The 15,065-nt window shown below is 50.3% G+C and overlaps 7 protein-coding genes across 7 annotated transcripts; 2 read left to right on the top strand and 5 right to left on the bottom strand.

Annotated features, from left to right (window-relative positions):
• Positions 1-21: 21 nt before the first annotated feature.
• Positions 22-1,232, bottom strand: HO173_008981 (uncharacterized protein; the record flags this gene model as incomplete). Its single annotated transcript, XM_037310877.1, has 2 exons — positions 22-707; positions 983-1,232. The coding sequence occupies 2 exons, from the start codon at positions 1,230-1,232 to the stop codon at positions 22-24; spliced, it is 936 nt and encodes a 311-aa protein (XP_037162193.1).
• A 266-nt stretch (positions 1,233-1,498) lies between these two features.
• Positions 1,499-2,084, top strand: HO173_008980 (uncharacterized protein; the record flags this gene model as incomplete). The annotated part of the gene is made up of 3 exons (XM_037310876.1): positions 1,499-1,516; positions 1,568-1,858; positions 1,911-2,084. The coding sequence occupies 3 exons, from the start codon at positions 1,499-1,501 to the stop codon at positions 2,082-2,084; spliced, it is 483 nt and encodes a 160-aa protein (XP_037162192.1).
• Positions 2,085-2,383: 299 nt separating this feature from the next.
• On the bottom strand, positions 2,384-3,340 carry HO173_008979 (uncharacterized protein; the record flags this gene model as incomplete). Its single annotated transcript, XM_037310875.1, has 1 exon — positions 2,384-3,340. The coding sequence occupies one exon, from the start codon at positions 3,338-3,340 to the stop codon at positions 2,384-2,386; it is 957 nt and encodes a 318-aa protein (XP_037162191.1).
• A 1,121-nt stretch (positions 3,341-4,461) lies between these two features.
• Positions 4,462-5,795, bottom strand: HO173_008978 (uncharacterized protein; the record flags this gene model as incomplete). Its single annotated transcript, XM_037310874.1, has 5 exons — positions 4,462-4,864; positions 4,942-5,315; positions 5,375-5,445; positions 5,490-5,526; positions 5,574-5,795. 5 exons carry the CDS (start codon positions 5,793-5,795, stop codon positions 4,462-4,464), a joined length of 1,107 nt encoding a protein of 368 aa, XP_037162190.1.
• Positions 5,796-8,804: 3,009 nt separating this feature from the next.
• Positions 8,805-9,875, bottom strand: HO173_008977 (uncharacterized protein; the record flags this gene model as incomplete). Its single annotated transcript, XM_037310873.1, has 4 exons — positions 8,805-9,067; positions 9,147-9,279; positions 9,420-9,508; positions 9,647-9,875. 4 exons carry the CDS (start codon positions 9,873-9,875, stop codon positions 8,805-8,807), a joined length of 714 nt encoding a protein of 237 aa, XP_037162189.1.
• Positions 9,876-10,841: 966 nt separating this feature from the next.
• Positions 10,842-11,819, top strand: HO173_008976 (uncharacterized protein; the record flags this gene model as incomplete). Its single annotated transcript, XM_037310872.1, has 1 exon — positions 10,842-11,819. The coding sequence occupies one exon, from the start codon at positions 10,842-10,844 to the stop codon at positions 11,817-11,819; it is 978 nt and encodes a 325-aa protein (XP_037162188.1).
• Positions 11,820-12,578: 759 nt separating this feature from the next.
• On the bottom strand, positions 12,579-14,504 carry HO173_008975 (uncharacterized protein; the record flags this gene model as incomplete). The annotated part of the gene is made up of 3 exons (XM_037310871.1): positions 12,579-13,721; positions 13,779-14,393; positions 14,448-14,504. The coding sequence occupies 3 exons, from the start codon at positions 14,502-14,504 to the stop codon at positions 12,579-12,581; spliced, it is 1,815 nt and encodes a 604-aa protein (XP_037162187.1).
• Between the last annotated feature and the right edge of the window lie 561 nt (positions 14,505-15,065).

The raw sequence follows: 15,065 nt of genomic DNA, 5'->3' as shown, positions 1-15,065 counted from the left end.
TGGACAAGAGCCTACCCGCCTTCACGTCTCCCACTTCGGATACCCGAACTTTTCGAAGTAAGCCGTCAATTTTCCCTTCGGGTTCGACGTGTCAAAGAACCAAGCATACTCCTCAAAGAAAGCATCAATATCCGCATGAGCCTCCCCCGCATCTTCAGCCATCAGCTCCACCTCCCCAACCACGTGTCCGAAATCGGTGACATCGAGCACGACCGTGAACTTGTCGTCGGCCAAAAGCGTGAGCCTCCGCGTCTCGAACCCGGCAATCGCATCCAGCCCGAAATCGTCCCGGAAACCGGAAATCTGATCCGGGAAATGCAAGCGCACGAGCTCGAGGATCTGGCTCCGGTCCCGGGTTTCGGAGAACGTGGAACGGAGGAAGGAGCCGCCCTGCATGCTCTGCTTGGCTTCCCACACCGGAGCGTCCCCGGGTGACGGTGTGTGTGGGTGAGCAGGGTCCGCGTGGAGGTGGCGCTTGCGGAGCCAGAGCCCCGTGTTTGAGAGCTTGTTTTGCGAGTCGTAATACGTGTCGCGGAAGGTCTGCGAACGGAATTCGCCGAGGGTTTTGAAAGGAGGGAAGCCGCCTTTGCGGGATAAGATGGCGGCGTTGGCGAGGGTGAAGGAGAATTTTTGTTCGATTTCGAGGAGGGGCATGGTTGGTGGGACGGAGGAGGTGGTGGCTTGGCTGGAGAGACGTGTGAGATGTGCTGGGGTGAGTACCTTGTAATAAATATGATGGGAGATGTTTGGGGATTGCTTGTGTGTTGATGAAAGGTCGGGTGCGAAAAGAGCGCTTCGGTGTTTGGGGTACTCCAAAGAGGAAAATCTGCAGCGATAGGCTGTACAACATGTCAAGTGTGTGTTACTTCTGCTGACATATGCAAGACGCCGCGTCCTGTGTTACACAAAAACCGTATACCTCTGGAAAAACTCCAGGGAAGCATTGATATCTAACAAACGGCGTCAGATAGAAGATCCTGACGCTGTTTCTTTGGCTCTAGGTAACGATTTTGAGCACTGAGCATGTTTTTATGATGACTTTGGTATACCCGGTCTAAGAAAATGATCTCGGCCCCTCCTGTGACTCGGTCCCGTATAGGGACTAGCCTGGCTGTCGAAAACCGTTTCACTGGTCTGAATCCTTTTGCTTCACGGTCGTGTTGTAGTTGTGTGTGTTCGACGCCACTAGCAGCACGAGCTTTCAGAGCCGTTCGACCGCTCCTCTTCACCATTTTCTTTTCCCAATCTCTCTGCAAGAAACACATACGACCGCCGGCGATACCCCGGACACTTCATAGAATGGTACCAACACCAGCATCTGGCCAAACATCCAAGGTCTGGCTCAGAAAAACGCAGGCACAATGTCTCTGCTGCATCCACGAAAGCCAAAAAGAGCTAAAGGGACCCTATGGTGCCTTTGGTGGCTTCGCCACGTCCGTATGCATCGAGGGTAGACCACATTTTCTACTACTATCAATCCAGCAATAGGGGCAAAGACATGCTCTTCTCCGCCTTGGTAAGGTTTGGCAGCAGCAGGACATGAACCATTGCTGACTGTTCAATTCAGAAGGAGATTTATACTAAGAACGGTGCGGTGGACGTTTTCTACGAGTGCCACAAAATCATGGCAGAGGCCACGGCCTACACATCGTCCTGGCAATATGCACCGGTCGTGCATTATGGCTCTGGTGGTCCTGTCGCGCATAATGTGCCTGAAGTGGATGGGCACCAGGTAGTCTGTTTCAAGGTAAAGAAAACCCTGTTCTCCGGCTGTTCAATAAGCATGCTGACACATCCTAGCGTGATACCATCAACGACCGCAAGCGCAACGTTGCCCACGATTCACATTTTGAAGAAGGTGAGGGACAAGGACGGTTGTTTCGTTTGGCTGATGGCTAACCGGTGTTTAGGATACTATGATTCCTGGCAACGGCATCAAGGATGACGTCTGCAATTTTCTGAATGACTTGAGTGACGACTCGGAAGACGATCGTTCCATGGAAGACGAAGTTGCTGGTTTCAAGCATGGAAAAGTAACTCCCTTGCACGATCAGGAATCGGTACCGGAAAAGAGTGATTCGTAACAGCAGCTTCGTGGAGACTGGGTCACTGTTCACGGCGACTCAGTCAAGGCAGAGGGGTCCGAGGTCCCATGAAATGCCTTGGGGTTGCAGGCTGAAGCCTCGTAGGGTCTTCAGTCTATGCTGACCTTGCTGACCGCTTGCTCGGAGGCAAGCTTCAAAGAGACAGAAGGATAGAGATACTTTGAACAGCACAAAGCCACGGTGACTAGCACGACTGTTCACGCTCCTGAGGATGACACATTTCGACAATTGGGACGCGAAGTGGGCTTCCAAAGTTCGAGTTATATATGATGCCTCGTCTACTTCCTAGTAGCGAGGACTAGAGCCACAGGCCAAGCAATCTTCGTCTTCGACCCTTGGCCTCCCATGGCCTCTTCCAATTCCTTGTACATCGGCTTCAATTGAGCGCCGATCTCGTCATCTGTAGACTTCCAGGGAAATTGCGCGTCAATGAATCCCTCCACCCAGTCCACACCGCAATGTTCTTTAGCCCAGAAGTCACGGTCGACACGCTCCTCCACCTTCTCGTCAGCAGTGACAGAGTTCTCGTGTTTGACTTCAAAGTCAAAGTACTCCTCCGGGAGAAAGCACAATGGCTTGTCGTGGTTCCACTTAGTCCTCTCTACGTCTGTCCAATCTTCCGATGGAAAACCGATATTATCGAGCCAAGATGCCATGACCGTAAACGCTTGTTGCCAGATCGTACCCTTGATGGGAAAGATTCTCGAAAAAGCTTTCCCAGCAATGCGGTCGTAGATTTGCTGGCTCCTCTCCTGTCCTTCCCCCACAAAGATTGGCTTCCCATAGAACCAGATGGCCAGGGTGCCGCCGGGTCCGAGCAACTCGGCAAAGCCAGAGAAGGCCCGCTCAGCGTCCATCAGGGGGATACATTCAGCAAGAGTGACGAGATCTGCTTTGCCGTGACCGTCGGGTCCCACCAGAGTGACGAGGTCTTCTGCACGGCACTGCTCGACCGTCACATTCGAAGCTGCGAGACGTCTCCGCGCAACGGCCGTGTGGAATCCGCTGGGATCACTGGCTATGACTTTGTCGAAGCGTGCGCCGAGAACCTCGGCTACATTGCCGGGTCCTGTGCCAACGTCGTGGGCGAGGGTCCAGTGATTGCTGTGGCTTTGGTGATAGGTCCAGATGCGGTCGTAGAAGGAAGAGGAGTAGGCTGGTCTATGGGTGGTGTACTTTATCCAATCGAAATCCGCACCCCCATCGAAAAGACTCGAGTCGCTTGACGAGGCCATAGCCGCTGTGTTGTTTGGTCCTCTCGATAGACTTCAAATATCATAGTTCGTCCATGAAGAACAGAAGGCAGAAACAAAGAATGCAATGATTGAATGTGAGTGTGCAGGTGTCTATCGCAGTGGATATACCCACCTGCTTTTGCATGAGGCAGAGCCCTTGCACATCTGCGCCCGACCAGGTTACATTGACACGTAATACTGTGTTATTGGTTACTAGGGCGTGACCTTACAAAAGAGATGAGGCGTGATACGCCTGACTAGTACTGCGCCCAGCGAGGCTGCATGACACGTAGTGTTGTGCTATTGGCTACGAAGGCGAAACTTTGCACAAGAGATGAGGCGTGCTACGCCCGATCAATACTGCTCCCGACGAGTGTGTCGAAGGTAAAGATGTGCCATGGTTCATCCCAAGGGGTTTTGGGAAGATTATTCAAGAAAGCCTTCATGCTCTCTGATACCTTCGAGCTTTTCCCTATCGCCTGTCAGCCCGGCTCTTATCTTTCTCCAATGATTGGTCACAGCCTAGTATTCTCAATTTTTCCACAATTTTTGCTCAAATAACACGAACTCAACTTCATCCCTACGTCAAATTCGCAAGTCCTCATTACCACCTCACCATCATGTCCGGCATTGGTTACTCTGGCACTAGCAGTGGCAGTCAAGGCCACCTTGGCGCACCAGCATTCGTCAGCTCATCCTCGACCGGCAGTTAGCTGTATGACCCACCTTCTCAGCCCCAGACGACGACCACGGCCAATGGCAATGGTACTGTGACATACACTACTACATGGCTGAATGGAACCACGTGAACCGCGAACACCGTCTAGGAATGCGAGCGTGGCATGGCTTGTAATGAACATGTTGGTGCTCGAGAGACTTCAGGCGAGAGATGCTCGCGAAGCTGCAATGTAGCGTAGAAACTGGACAGGCGGAGATAAGGGAGAAAATAGAAGAAAAGGGGACGCTGATGTGAGTGGAAGGGAGAAAGGCGAGCTTGACAGCGCTCACTAGGGCCGTAGAGACGCAGGATGCAATTCCTCTCGCGATGCCTACGCAAACCGAGATATAATACAAATTGTGAGGAAAAGATCCATTCACCTCGCTAATATCTGCCTGACCTGTCAAATGTCTATCGAATCCTGGATTCTACAGAACCCATCTCCTTTTCCAGATATCCGAGAGCTGTGGATCGATTGTGGGACAGATGGGTGGAAGACGTTGAGAGCCTGCATCTTGATATCACTACCTGTCTTTGATCTCGATCTAGTCCGAATGTTGCCAATGGACGACTTGGTGGCGCCTGTCCTTGGCGATGCTCTGCCCTCCGGCTCCGGCGAGGAGGATGGTTTCCTAAAGATCCAGTTGAACAGAGGACGGTATGTGATGGCGGACGCACCCAGCATGGCAGCGGAGACTTCAACAACCGACCAAAGAGAGGGCTCGACGTCGGCCCAGGTGGGGTCGTACGAGTACAGAGACAATCCACGCAGCTGCGGGATGCGGTAGATCGAAACTACGGTGGCGCTGTTGGGCGAAAGCGGTCAGTCAGCGGGTGCGTTTCAAACCACTATTGCCTCTGTCAAGGGATGTGGGGCACGGACAAACTGCCGATACTGAATATGCCAATCAGTTGTAACTTTGTTTCGCGGTGCATCTGAAGCTTCCACAGCTGCGGCAGCGGGAGGCATAAGAGCAGGAAATCCGTCAACACGTTCATACTGGCCATGACAATCCAGACCTTACTGATGTCGATACAGTCCGCTTTGACGGTAGGGTCCCAAACTCTGTTGACTGGCTTGCACTGAAAAATCATCGTGATTACCATGACGGCGGAGTATGTTGATATGAAGAGACCGACAGCCCAAAGCATGCGTTTGAATTTCGGGCCTGGGAAGATCCGAGCAAAGAGTAGAAGAGTACTAATTTTGACGACACCGATGGTCGGGGCATAGAGGATTTCTCCTACGAAGACACTCTGATAATTCGTGCTCAGCAAGGGAGCTTGGCTAATAGAGAGGCGGTCAAAGGACATACCTTTGCGAAACTGACTGGGTCATTTTCGGTCATCAGGATCGCATGGTGTGCGCCTCCGTAAGCAAACGCAGCTGGATCATCAGTAAGAGCGTCCGCTCAAGAGGATTGAACGTACCCAATAGACATGGAGTGCTGTCCGCAATCACCAGGACCTATCGATTACTTAGAACACTGGTACGAGTGAAGGACAATATTATACCAGTCCCAAAACCATAATCCAATCATCGGCTCCATACGATGTTCGACCAATGCGCCTGGACAAGAAGCGCATCGTAACGGCAAGAAAGATGATAGGAACACATATGATATATGCAGTGGCGATTGATTTTCTTTTGCTGTCGTGGACATGTGCCAATTGATACTGGGCTTCCGCCGGAGGAAGGCTGTTATAGATGGCCCAGTTGATTGCTTGCGGAGCCATACTGAAAAATGTTCAGAATCCGAGACTCTAGTTCTGGGCGGGCCAGTCGTACAGTGAAGAGATGAATATCGAAAAAGGGGTTTCTGCTGAAAATGAAGAACTGAAATGGCGGGGAAGGGTTCATGTTGAGCCTGAGTAGGGTAGGTCATATGATGTCGAAGGATTGAGACGAAAGTTCTTGCAGCTGAGCTACTTTCGATATTGTCTCTGTAAGGTGGTGGGTTTGCATTGCATTGTTGCGTGGCGTAGTAGTGTTGTGGCAGGATCATGCAGGCGGATGATGCACGAATGGGGTGAAGTGCATATTTCTGCAGCTCTCATCACGAACATTTCGCGTTGGTGAAAGCATGAGCTTATAAATCACCGAGACTATTTATAAACCAGCATGAAGCCAATTTGTATAGACCTCCATCGATTGATCGGGTTGGTCTCTTGCTGAATTCCTTGGCGCTTAAATCCCACACAACTGTCACGATGTTGCACTCCGCTTGTGATTGCGTGAATAATATCGAGAGTTGGGTATTAACTGAAAGGTCACTATGCGGTACCTTATAGATCCGCAGTGCGAAAAGGATATGGTTCTATACGTTGTTACGATACGGAGTAGATATAAAAATGCTGTACTCCGCATGGAGGTGGGCAGATTGGAGCCCAGCTTCGAGCGCAATAGCGCTACTAGGCCCAAAAGAGGTCCCCTCAGTTCAACCTACATAAGTATCGATCCGGTCTCTTCTGGTACCCGCGAGGCTACTTGAGGTGCCAAACAAAGATTCTACACAACATCAATGTTGTAGGGTCCCCCGCTAGAAGACAGGGTTAGGGCTGCGACTAGCGCTGTTCTTACCTCCACACGTCCCATAGATTTCTTACAACACCAAAGCTCAATATCTAATATTATCCACGGGATATTGTCAAACCAAAGTAGTCCGACACTAGCCTGTTTCCTGATTATGCCCAAATCTATTATAAGCATTGTACAGTCTGAATTTTGTAAAGGGGGCGTGATAGATACGAGTAACAGGTGTGTGGGATTTCTTCAACACCAAGAATTCCCCACCTTGTGCACCATGTGTGCATACAATGGCAACAAGCTAAGTTCCTGCGCCAAGACGTCGAACCACGCCCTGCTGCTAACTAGCGCGCCTTGTACGAGCTTTTTTCGGCTTGTAATAATCGCCAGCCTGAGTGGCTCGACGACGGAGTGTAACTGCAATGCATGGTCTGGGTAACGATGATGGAGACCATTTATACCAATCCCTTCTACTCAGCAGCAAACAAGGATCCGCAGCGGCCCAATTCCGCACGAAGCACCTGTATGCTCACCTTGCAGCACCTGTGGCTTGCATAAGCGCTTACTCTCGTTACTCAGCTACACCTTGATGCCTTGTTTCGCCTACGAAATGCATGAGAGATATGATGTTGAAGGAACGACGTGGTTTCTGCCCTATCAATTTTGACGAGTGCGACCCTTGTGTGAGCTAGCAATGTTAGTACGCGTAATTGCAGCGTTCGCATTGATTGAAGATTTGGTAGACGGGCTGGAAGTAGGACTCCAGGTATTGCTGTCGGAAAATGCAAGCTCTCTTGAGCTTCCCACCTGCTAGCTTTGCGAGGAATGAGCGATCCATCTAGGTGGATTGCAAGTCTGAATCGAAGACGGTCCATTCGCAACCGAAGCTATCCATTCTGACAGCAAAAGCCAGAGCAAACAGCAAAAGGTAGAGGTTCACGTATTGCTATTGGCTGTTCAACGGAGAATTCGAGAGCCAAGAAAGACCCAGGAAAATCTTATCGGATCAATAAGAGAACTTTTTCCACCTGCGTCTCACTGAGGATAAGTGTGCTTGCGCTTCGCTCTCCAGATCTTCATTGCCGTTTTGTTTGACAATAGTACCATAAAATCCCTAAAGTACATCTTCTCGGTCCGACAAAGGACTTACGCCGAAGTCTAGATATCAGTACGACATCTCGCACTCTTCTCGAGTTGCATGCAGACATACACCTTAACATATATCGCCATGTACTCTGTTATGATGGCGTTGCACCAGAATTCAGCTCCGCTTGGAGTCCCCGGGAGCCACACACTTTTCCTACGAGAACTTGGAAAACTCTTATCGGTACGCGTCAAGATCCCCGTGACGATTACCTCTCTCAGCGGTCTGTTCCACGTGTGCACCTCGATGTCATGGCTCCTATACGGAACGGCGTCTACCCTAATATCCAGCTCCCAGTGCCTGCCAGTGACATTCTGAGCTTGCTCCGCGCCTGCCATCAAATATACGAAGAAGCCCATCACATATTCTGAGCGGAGAATGCCTTCATTTTCGAGTATGAAGATACGACACACGCTTTTACACGTCGCATGGGAGCCAAATCCTTCGAGAGGATAAGAACGCTCGGTATCGAGAAGACGGTCAACGCCGAGTGCATCGAGGTAAACGGAGGAACCGATCTGGAATTTTGGCTCCCGGATGTTGGAATACCTACGTACCGGCCGGCACTTCATCTGCACGGGTGGGAAGCCAAATTCGAGGAATACTACTGCAAAAGGGAGCAGTGGATGCCTGCCCTGGTTGACCTCAGCGATCGTTCGGAGGTGGTCCAAGGAAGAAAATTCCTTATCCCGTGCAAATTCATCTAAAACTGGCTGGCAAGGCCACGATTCAGGAAAGAGATACCGTTAAGGGATACTTCTGGGGTCACAGGCGAAGGTCAAGCGTAATAAGATTCGCGCTTTGGAACCCCCATTGACGAGACGTTGCTCGATTCTATCTGAAATTCCGGACCTACTTGAATGATCATATCTTTATGATCCTGATTCCTTCATACGTACTGCGATCGGACATTAGATGCTCTTTCCCAGTGAGCGCTTCGTCGAGATCGCACTGAGCAACAATGCTGATTATACCCTACGGCATATTCACTTTTGCATCAAAAAAGTCAAGGTCACAACAAAGCACCATTCAGAAGATCGAATCTATCATCTACTCACACCATCATTCCTTCAAACTACTGGCCACGCTTGATATCATCAGCAATCTTCTCCGCAAGCGCGTACACTGTCGATTGAGGATGACCTGGCGGCAAGAATGGGAAAGCGCTCGCGTCTACCACTCTCAGACCCTGCACACCAAACACCCTTGCATGCGTGTCGACAACCGCCATGGGATCACCCTTTTTGCCCATAGCGCACGTAGCGGAAGCATGCCACAGCTCGAGGGCATCCTGACGAAGGAACGCAAGTATCTCTTCATCCGTCGTGACGTTGGGACCTGGTGTAAGGAGTTAGGACGAGGGTAGACTTAGGGTGGTGTGGGATTGTCAGAGTCAGGGTTGGAATTGAATTCCTACCTGGTAGATACTCCTCGCCGATTGTGATGTTGTTCATGTTTGCCCAGAATTGCCTTGTACGCTTGAAGCCAGCGATGGCTACTTCAACATCTGCTTCAGCTGTGAGCCAATTTGGATTGATGAGAGGTGGGTCCTATGGAATTTTGGATGTCAGTATTGCTCTTTCTGGGAATAGCACAAAGAGGAGGACGAAGCTTTCGCTTTCGATTTCGAACATTTCTTATTCCAGAGTGTGGTACGTATTAGCAAGAAATCGCTCAGACGTGTACGTACCATTGTGTCTGTAGAATTTATGGTAACGTTTCCACGTGATAGAGGCGCAACCAAAGCACTGTCTATCGAAGCATATTCGTAACCGTCATCTTCAAGACCTCTGGGTCAGCATTCCTGGTCAGCATTCCTCCCTAGGCAGAGACTTGAGGCGGGAAACATGTCAGAGGAGTACAAATACCCTCAAGACATGTCGTATGAATCAAAATGCGGTAGGCGTCGGAGGATACCACCGAAAGATCCGCTGTCATGAAATTGGTATTGTACCCGGTGTAAAGCATCACCACCAATATACTCCATCTCAGGCCAATCAGCGGGGAATTGGTTCAGCACACTTTCAGTTGCGGACGAGAAGCTGCCCCGGTATTGTTTGGGTAGTTTCTCAAAAAGAGATGAATCCGAAATCAGTGAGGGGACCTGTTTGGTCGAAGTTGTAGTCAAATTCTGCTTGAGCGGCATACTGTATGAGTCTGGAACTTGTAATGGTCTCAACGCGGTACGCAATTTAGCGTATTCAAAACCGTCTGGAATGCTTGGCACCGGAGATTTTTCCACACACCCAAATTCATACTGTAGCACAGAAATCTCTCCGTAAAATCATTCAAATCAAGTAGCCACATCGCAAATAGTCGCATTTAATCCATTTTGAAGCTATACAACCTCAGCTATACCTCCCGAACGCACCAATAACGCAGCAGCCACCGAACCGCCGCCGTCGCAGCAAGAACTAATTACCCCCCCGCAACTACTGAAATAGCCTCTGCTCAAGAAGCTCAGAAACAGGTAACTGAAGGCTGAGGAACACGCTAAGACTTCAGTATAGCTTCATTTTTTCATTTAGGACCTATACTAACGATGGCAGTGTTATTGAATAATTTTGCGGAGAGATTTCTATGCTACAGTACGAATTTGGATGTGTGGTGTGAAGATCTCCGGTGCCAAGCATTCCAGACGGTTTTGAATACGCTAAATGCTAAACTATACATGATCCCACATGTTCTGGCCGACCCCTGGAAGGTTTGCGATTAACGGAATATCATATTCTTGCAGAGTATCTTTGCGACCCACGCCTGATACCATGAGAAGCTGAGGGGACTGAAAGGCGCCCGCCGATAAGATTACTTCTTTACGGGCGGAAAGGACATAGTCTTCTCCATTGGTGGTGACTAGCACACCGCTTATCACGTACTACTCCGGCATTTGTCGTCAGGCGAGTTCGAGACACTGCCCTGACAGATGAGCTGACCACCAGGAAGATAATGTCCAGTACTCAGCCACATGCAGGAAGGATGGAAGTACTGTAAGTTACACCAGAAGCAAAGGGCCGCGCGCTTAGAGAACTTAGTGAGGGCGCTAATTGAGGTCAAAATTGACCTCCGGAGAAGAACATAGGTACATGTAGGTACTTCGGTACTCCGTCGCATCATGGGCAAGAAAGAAATTGTTCCACCACCAGAGCCGAAGAACAAGCTGTTTTTTTCTTTCGGCCCAGATGAAAGCTCTTTCTTTTCGTCACCCTTGTACAGGCGATGGTCCGAAAATTCGCCTGAAGAGTCCAAAAAGCTTCTCCCAGATGCGGACCCCAACAAGCCGGAACCAGAGACTCCGCCTCTTGAAGGTCATCAGTTTTTCAGCAGTATGAAGAGAGCCATGTCGCATAAGAAAGAAGAAATCGTTGAGCCACAGCCTTATCATGTGTCGTATGGTGACAATGGATCGTGGTTCTTGATTTGGGACAACGGAGAACACGATGAGAATTTGAGAGGCGCATACCCTTCACTCCTCCAATGGATGCACGAGAATCAATCATCCCTCACCGACGGCTCGCTCAACGTATCTTTGGGGCCGAAAGGCGCTTTCTTCGCTTGGTGTACAGAGAGTTGTCGGTGGGACAATGTACCGGCCTCTTTCACGGCGGAGATCCAAAAAATGCTATGTCACGACGGCTGGAAGCGCAGGCCACGAAGAGTACAGTTCGGTGTCAATGAAAGCTATGTGATTGTGTGCGATGATGGAACATGGTATCCGCACGGATTGGAGGAGAATTACGAAGGCTTGATGGAACTGCTCACGTCGAGTGGGAAGATGAAAACGCTTTCTTTGGACGCCTACGGACCGGACACCTACTTTCTCGTCTCCGAGACGGGCAACGTGCATTGGAAAGTACCACAGACTTGGGACAATGTGGTAGAGGATGTGTCAAACACGTACATGACTGGCCACAGGGTGCGGACTGGTTCCATGCCCATGGATAAGGACTTGACATACTCTAAAGAGCCTAAGCAGGGGAAAGGGAAGGCCAACCCTGGGACGATGACGAAGTGGCTGTCGGGCGCAAATGCGGCGCTGCAGGTGGGACAATTGGTTATTACCGCCGATCCTGGGCAATGTCAACACCAGTAAGAGAAAACACCCTTGAAACCATCGAGGGAAAAAATTGTTGGCATCGAGGAGGTATGGCGACCATGAGTCTTGACACGATGTATATAAGAAGGCTCTCTCTGGACATATCAGAATCTCACTCAAGAGACGAAATAAACAAGTCGATAAGGCCATTTCCCCCTCAACAGCAGGCGCTTTAGCTCTCACAACCTACCAAGGGTGGCTAATTAAATTTCCTCCCGACTGGAACTAAACAATCTGTCCCTTCTAGGATGACCGCCGGTGAAAGTCTGATTCAAACAGCAGAGCCGCAAACTTCGATTTGGTCGAGCGACTTGGGTTGCTATTCTACGAAGTCGGATCGTATGATCGAGTGTTTACACGTCTTGATAAGAGCATCGTACATCAAATTGATCGAGCGCACACGTCGAGTACGTGTTCTGGCTTGATCTCTTCCACTCCCCGCTGTGAACCCACTTACAGAGTAGCGAAGCGAGGACCACTTTGGAGAGGCATAAAGCATCCTAGGGGTAGTAGTTGCCTTGCCTTCTCTTCGAGCATCTTATGATAATGTTTTGCTTTTGCTTTGTTCAACCCCATATTTCTGTATGGGTAGGGGCAATCGCTAGGCACCCGTGCGTTTCATCTATCGCAGCGAACACTTGAATAGGACATGCACATCTGTTCGGTATTTGTATTTACAATGTCTTAATTCAGGAACGGTCATTCCAAGACATCTTTGCATCCAAGCTCGAAGTTCTGTACCCACACAACCTCACTTCAAATGTCAAAAATATCCCCAGCTCCACCACCTCCGGCCCTGACATCCACAATATCCATTCTCCAACCCTCCCAATCCTTCAACCCTCTCTTCACCTCCCTCACTCTCTCCACCCTCTTCCGCGCCTCCTCTTCTTGCGCTAGCCTAAACGCGTCCTCATCAAACTCATCCTCGTCCTCAAAGGTTTCCAGACTATCCCTTGCTGCTCCGCCGGTCAAAGCGCTGAACCCACTACTGAGCACGGTTTGGAAGCTTGAACCTCTCGGACCAGCCGTACTCTGTCTGCGATATGATGGCGTCCCACCACTGAGGTCGACATCATCAAATCTTGACCCTGGGCTGGCAGGACCGTCGTCACCGTCTACACTACCGAGCTCTCTTCGTTTCTCTCGCCAGACGCCTCTGCGCAGGTCATAGACCTCGCCCTCGAGACTTCGAACCTTGCCTTCCAGCCGTCTCCTTTCTTCATCTTCGAGCTCGTCGACGCCTTCGTCATCTGCACCGCTTGCTTCCCTCTTTCGTGCCCTTTCTCTCTCCTCTCGAAGGCGCAGGTTCTCGTTCTCAAGACCCGCTAGCCGCCGTCGCATTTCGCTTGCTTCTTTCTCTAGCCTTTCACGCTCTCGCTCGCCGGCTTGGCGTCGACCGTCCGAGTCTTTGTGGAGGTTTGTCAACGCCGCGAGCTTTTTCTCCAATGTATCGACTCTTTGTAATGACTCTTCGGCATTTCTCTTTGACTCCTCCGCTTCACGCCCTAGGCTTCGTATTTTGGTCTCATTAGACGTCCGCTCGCCACCCTCCTTTACGGCTTTCTCGCTCGCTCGCTCCAGGCTCTTCTTCACATCTGATAACTCCCGTTGCGCAGCGCCAGCTGCCCGCTCTGCCCGCTCCAGCTTCTCTTCCAGGGCCAAGACCTGCTCCGAGTGTGTGTTTGTCGAAGATGCGGACTTGTCGAGCTGCGAGCGGAGATTGGAGATCTCCATTTCCATGGATTCAATGGTGGAGCTCTTGCTGTCGAGTTGTGTTTGGAGAGAGGACACAGGGCTCGAGGAAGTCGCGACTACGCTTGGAGAAGAGACATGGCGCTTGGAGGACTGGGATTGGAGTTGGGAGTTCTGGCGCTGGAGGGACGTGTTTTCTTGCTTCTGTAATTAGACTTAGCTTTCGTGCAGACAATAAATTCAATCGACGCGTAGACATACCACCTTATTGAAGTCCTCGACCTGAGCATCTGCTTTTTCCGCTCGAGCCTTGAGCTGTGCGACATCTCCGCTTGCCTCACGTAGCTCCTCAAGCTCGTCCTCCGTTTTCCTCCATCTCTTCTCATTTTCCTGCGCCTCTTTTGCTAGTCGTCGATTCTCTTTCTCAAGCTCATCAAGTCGTGCTGCTTGTTTGCGGTATATTGAGTTGATGGAATCACCGTCTGAAGTCAAAGTTGGAAGTTCGGGCGACTTTGTCCCATTCGCGCTGGGGGACAAAGGTCCTTGTGATAAAGATTGTCGGCGGAATGATGAAGATCGCATCTTCGACTGAATGCTCAAAGAGGGCTGCCGGTTATGGGCCAGGTTTTGAGCAGGTGTTTCGGGTGCATCATCCGTTACCTTATCCAACAGCGCTGCATCCGTGGTATCCGGGAGAGCCATTGATGATTCGTCGTTGCCGCCGTCTGTGCCAGACTTATCCTGCTCTGGGGTGTCTTCTCCTTGCTCAGTGGTGCCCGGGGCGGCGGCTTCCTCTCTGACTTCTTGAGTATCATCTTTCTTCTTGATTCCACTAGGCTTCTGGGCCTTCCCTTTTTGTTTCCTCAATTGCTCGTACTAGAGTGGCCATGGATCAGCACAGGAGCTTCTAGAGGTTCGGTATACACTTACCTTCTTCTTCGCTGCTGCGAGCTTCTCAGCCTTCTCTTTCTCTTCTACGTCAGCCATTACAGGGGCTTTCAGTACAAAAAGTTTTTCTGAACATGCACTGCAAAACCCAGGGCGGAAACGGCGACTTCAAGTATGTGGAAGCGTTATTGTTCAAAGTCCTGTCTCGGAATGTTGAAAGGTAAATGGAAACGATCGCGGTAGTTGTCGGTGAATCAATTGGCAAAATAGCAAATATGAGTGTTTTACTGTGTGAATGGTCTTGACTCAGAGTCATGTAGTCTTCAGACAGCTGTTTGACATGTTCGGGGAGGCTGAAAGGTGTTTGTCTTCGAGGCATTCTGGTCCCTGAACTCTAATTCGTGGGAGTACCCCTGTTCATCCCGCAACCGCAAGCGTAACAAATCCTTGCAGCAAAAGCTCCTTGAATTGGCGATCCTCTCATCATCCCACAGGCCGACATCACTACTGCTGAAAAGCAACCCTGGATTGCTTTCACTGTCCTGCTCGCACTGGATAAGTCTTTGGATGAGCTCAACTCGGGTCTGGACGCAAGACCCTCGGTTCAAAGGCGTGGTCCACAAACGCCAAAGAATACGGGGGAATGATGACAATATGATG

Source organism: Letharia columbiana (assembly GCF_014066305.1).
Source record: "Letharia columbiana isolate WasteWater2 chromosome Unknown Sc0000036_s0, whole genome shotgun sequence".
NCBI classification, from domain to species: Eukaryota; Fungi; Ascomycota; class Lecanoromycetes; order Lecanorales; family Parmeliaceae; genus Letharia; species Letharia columbiana.
The sequence above is the reverse complement of the archived record's forward strand: the minus strand, read 5'-3'. Positions and strand labels throughout refer to the sequence as shown.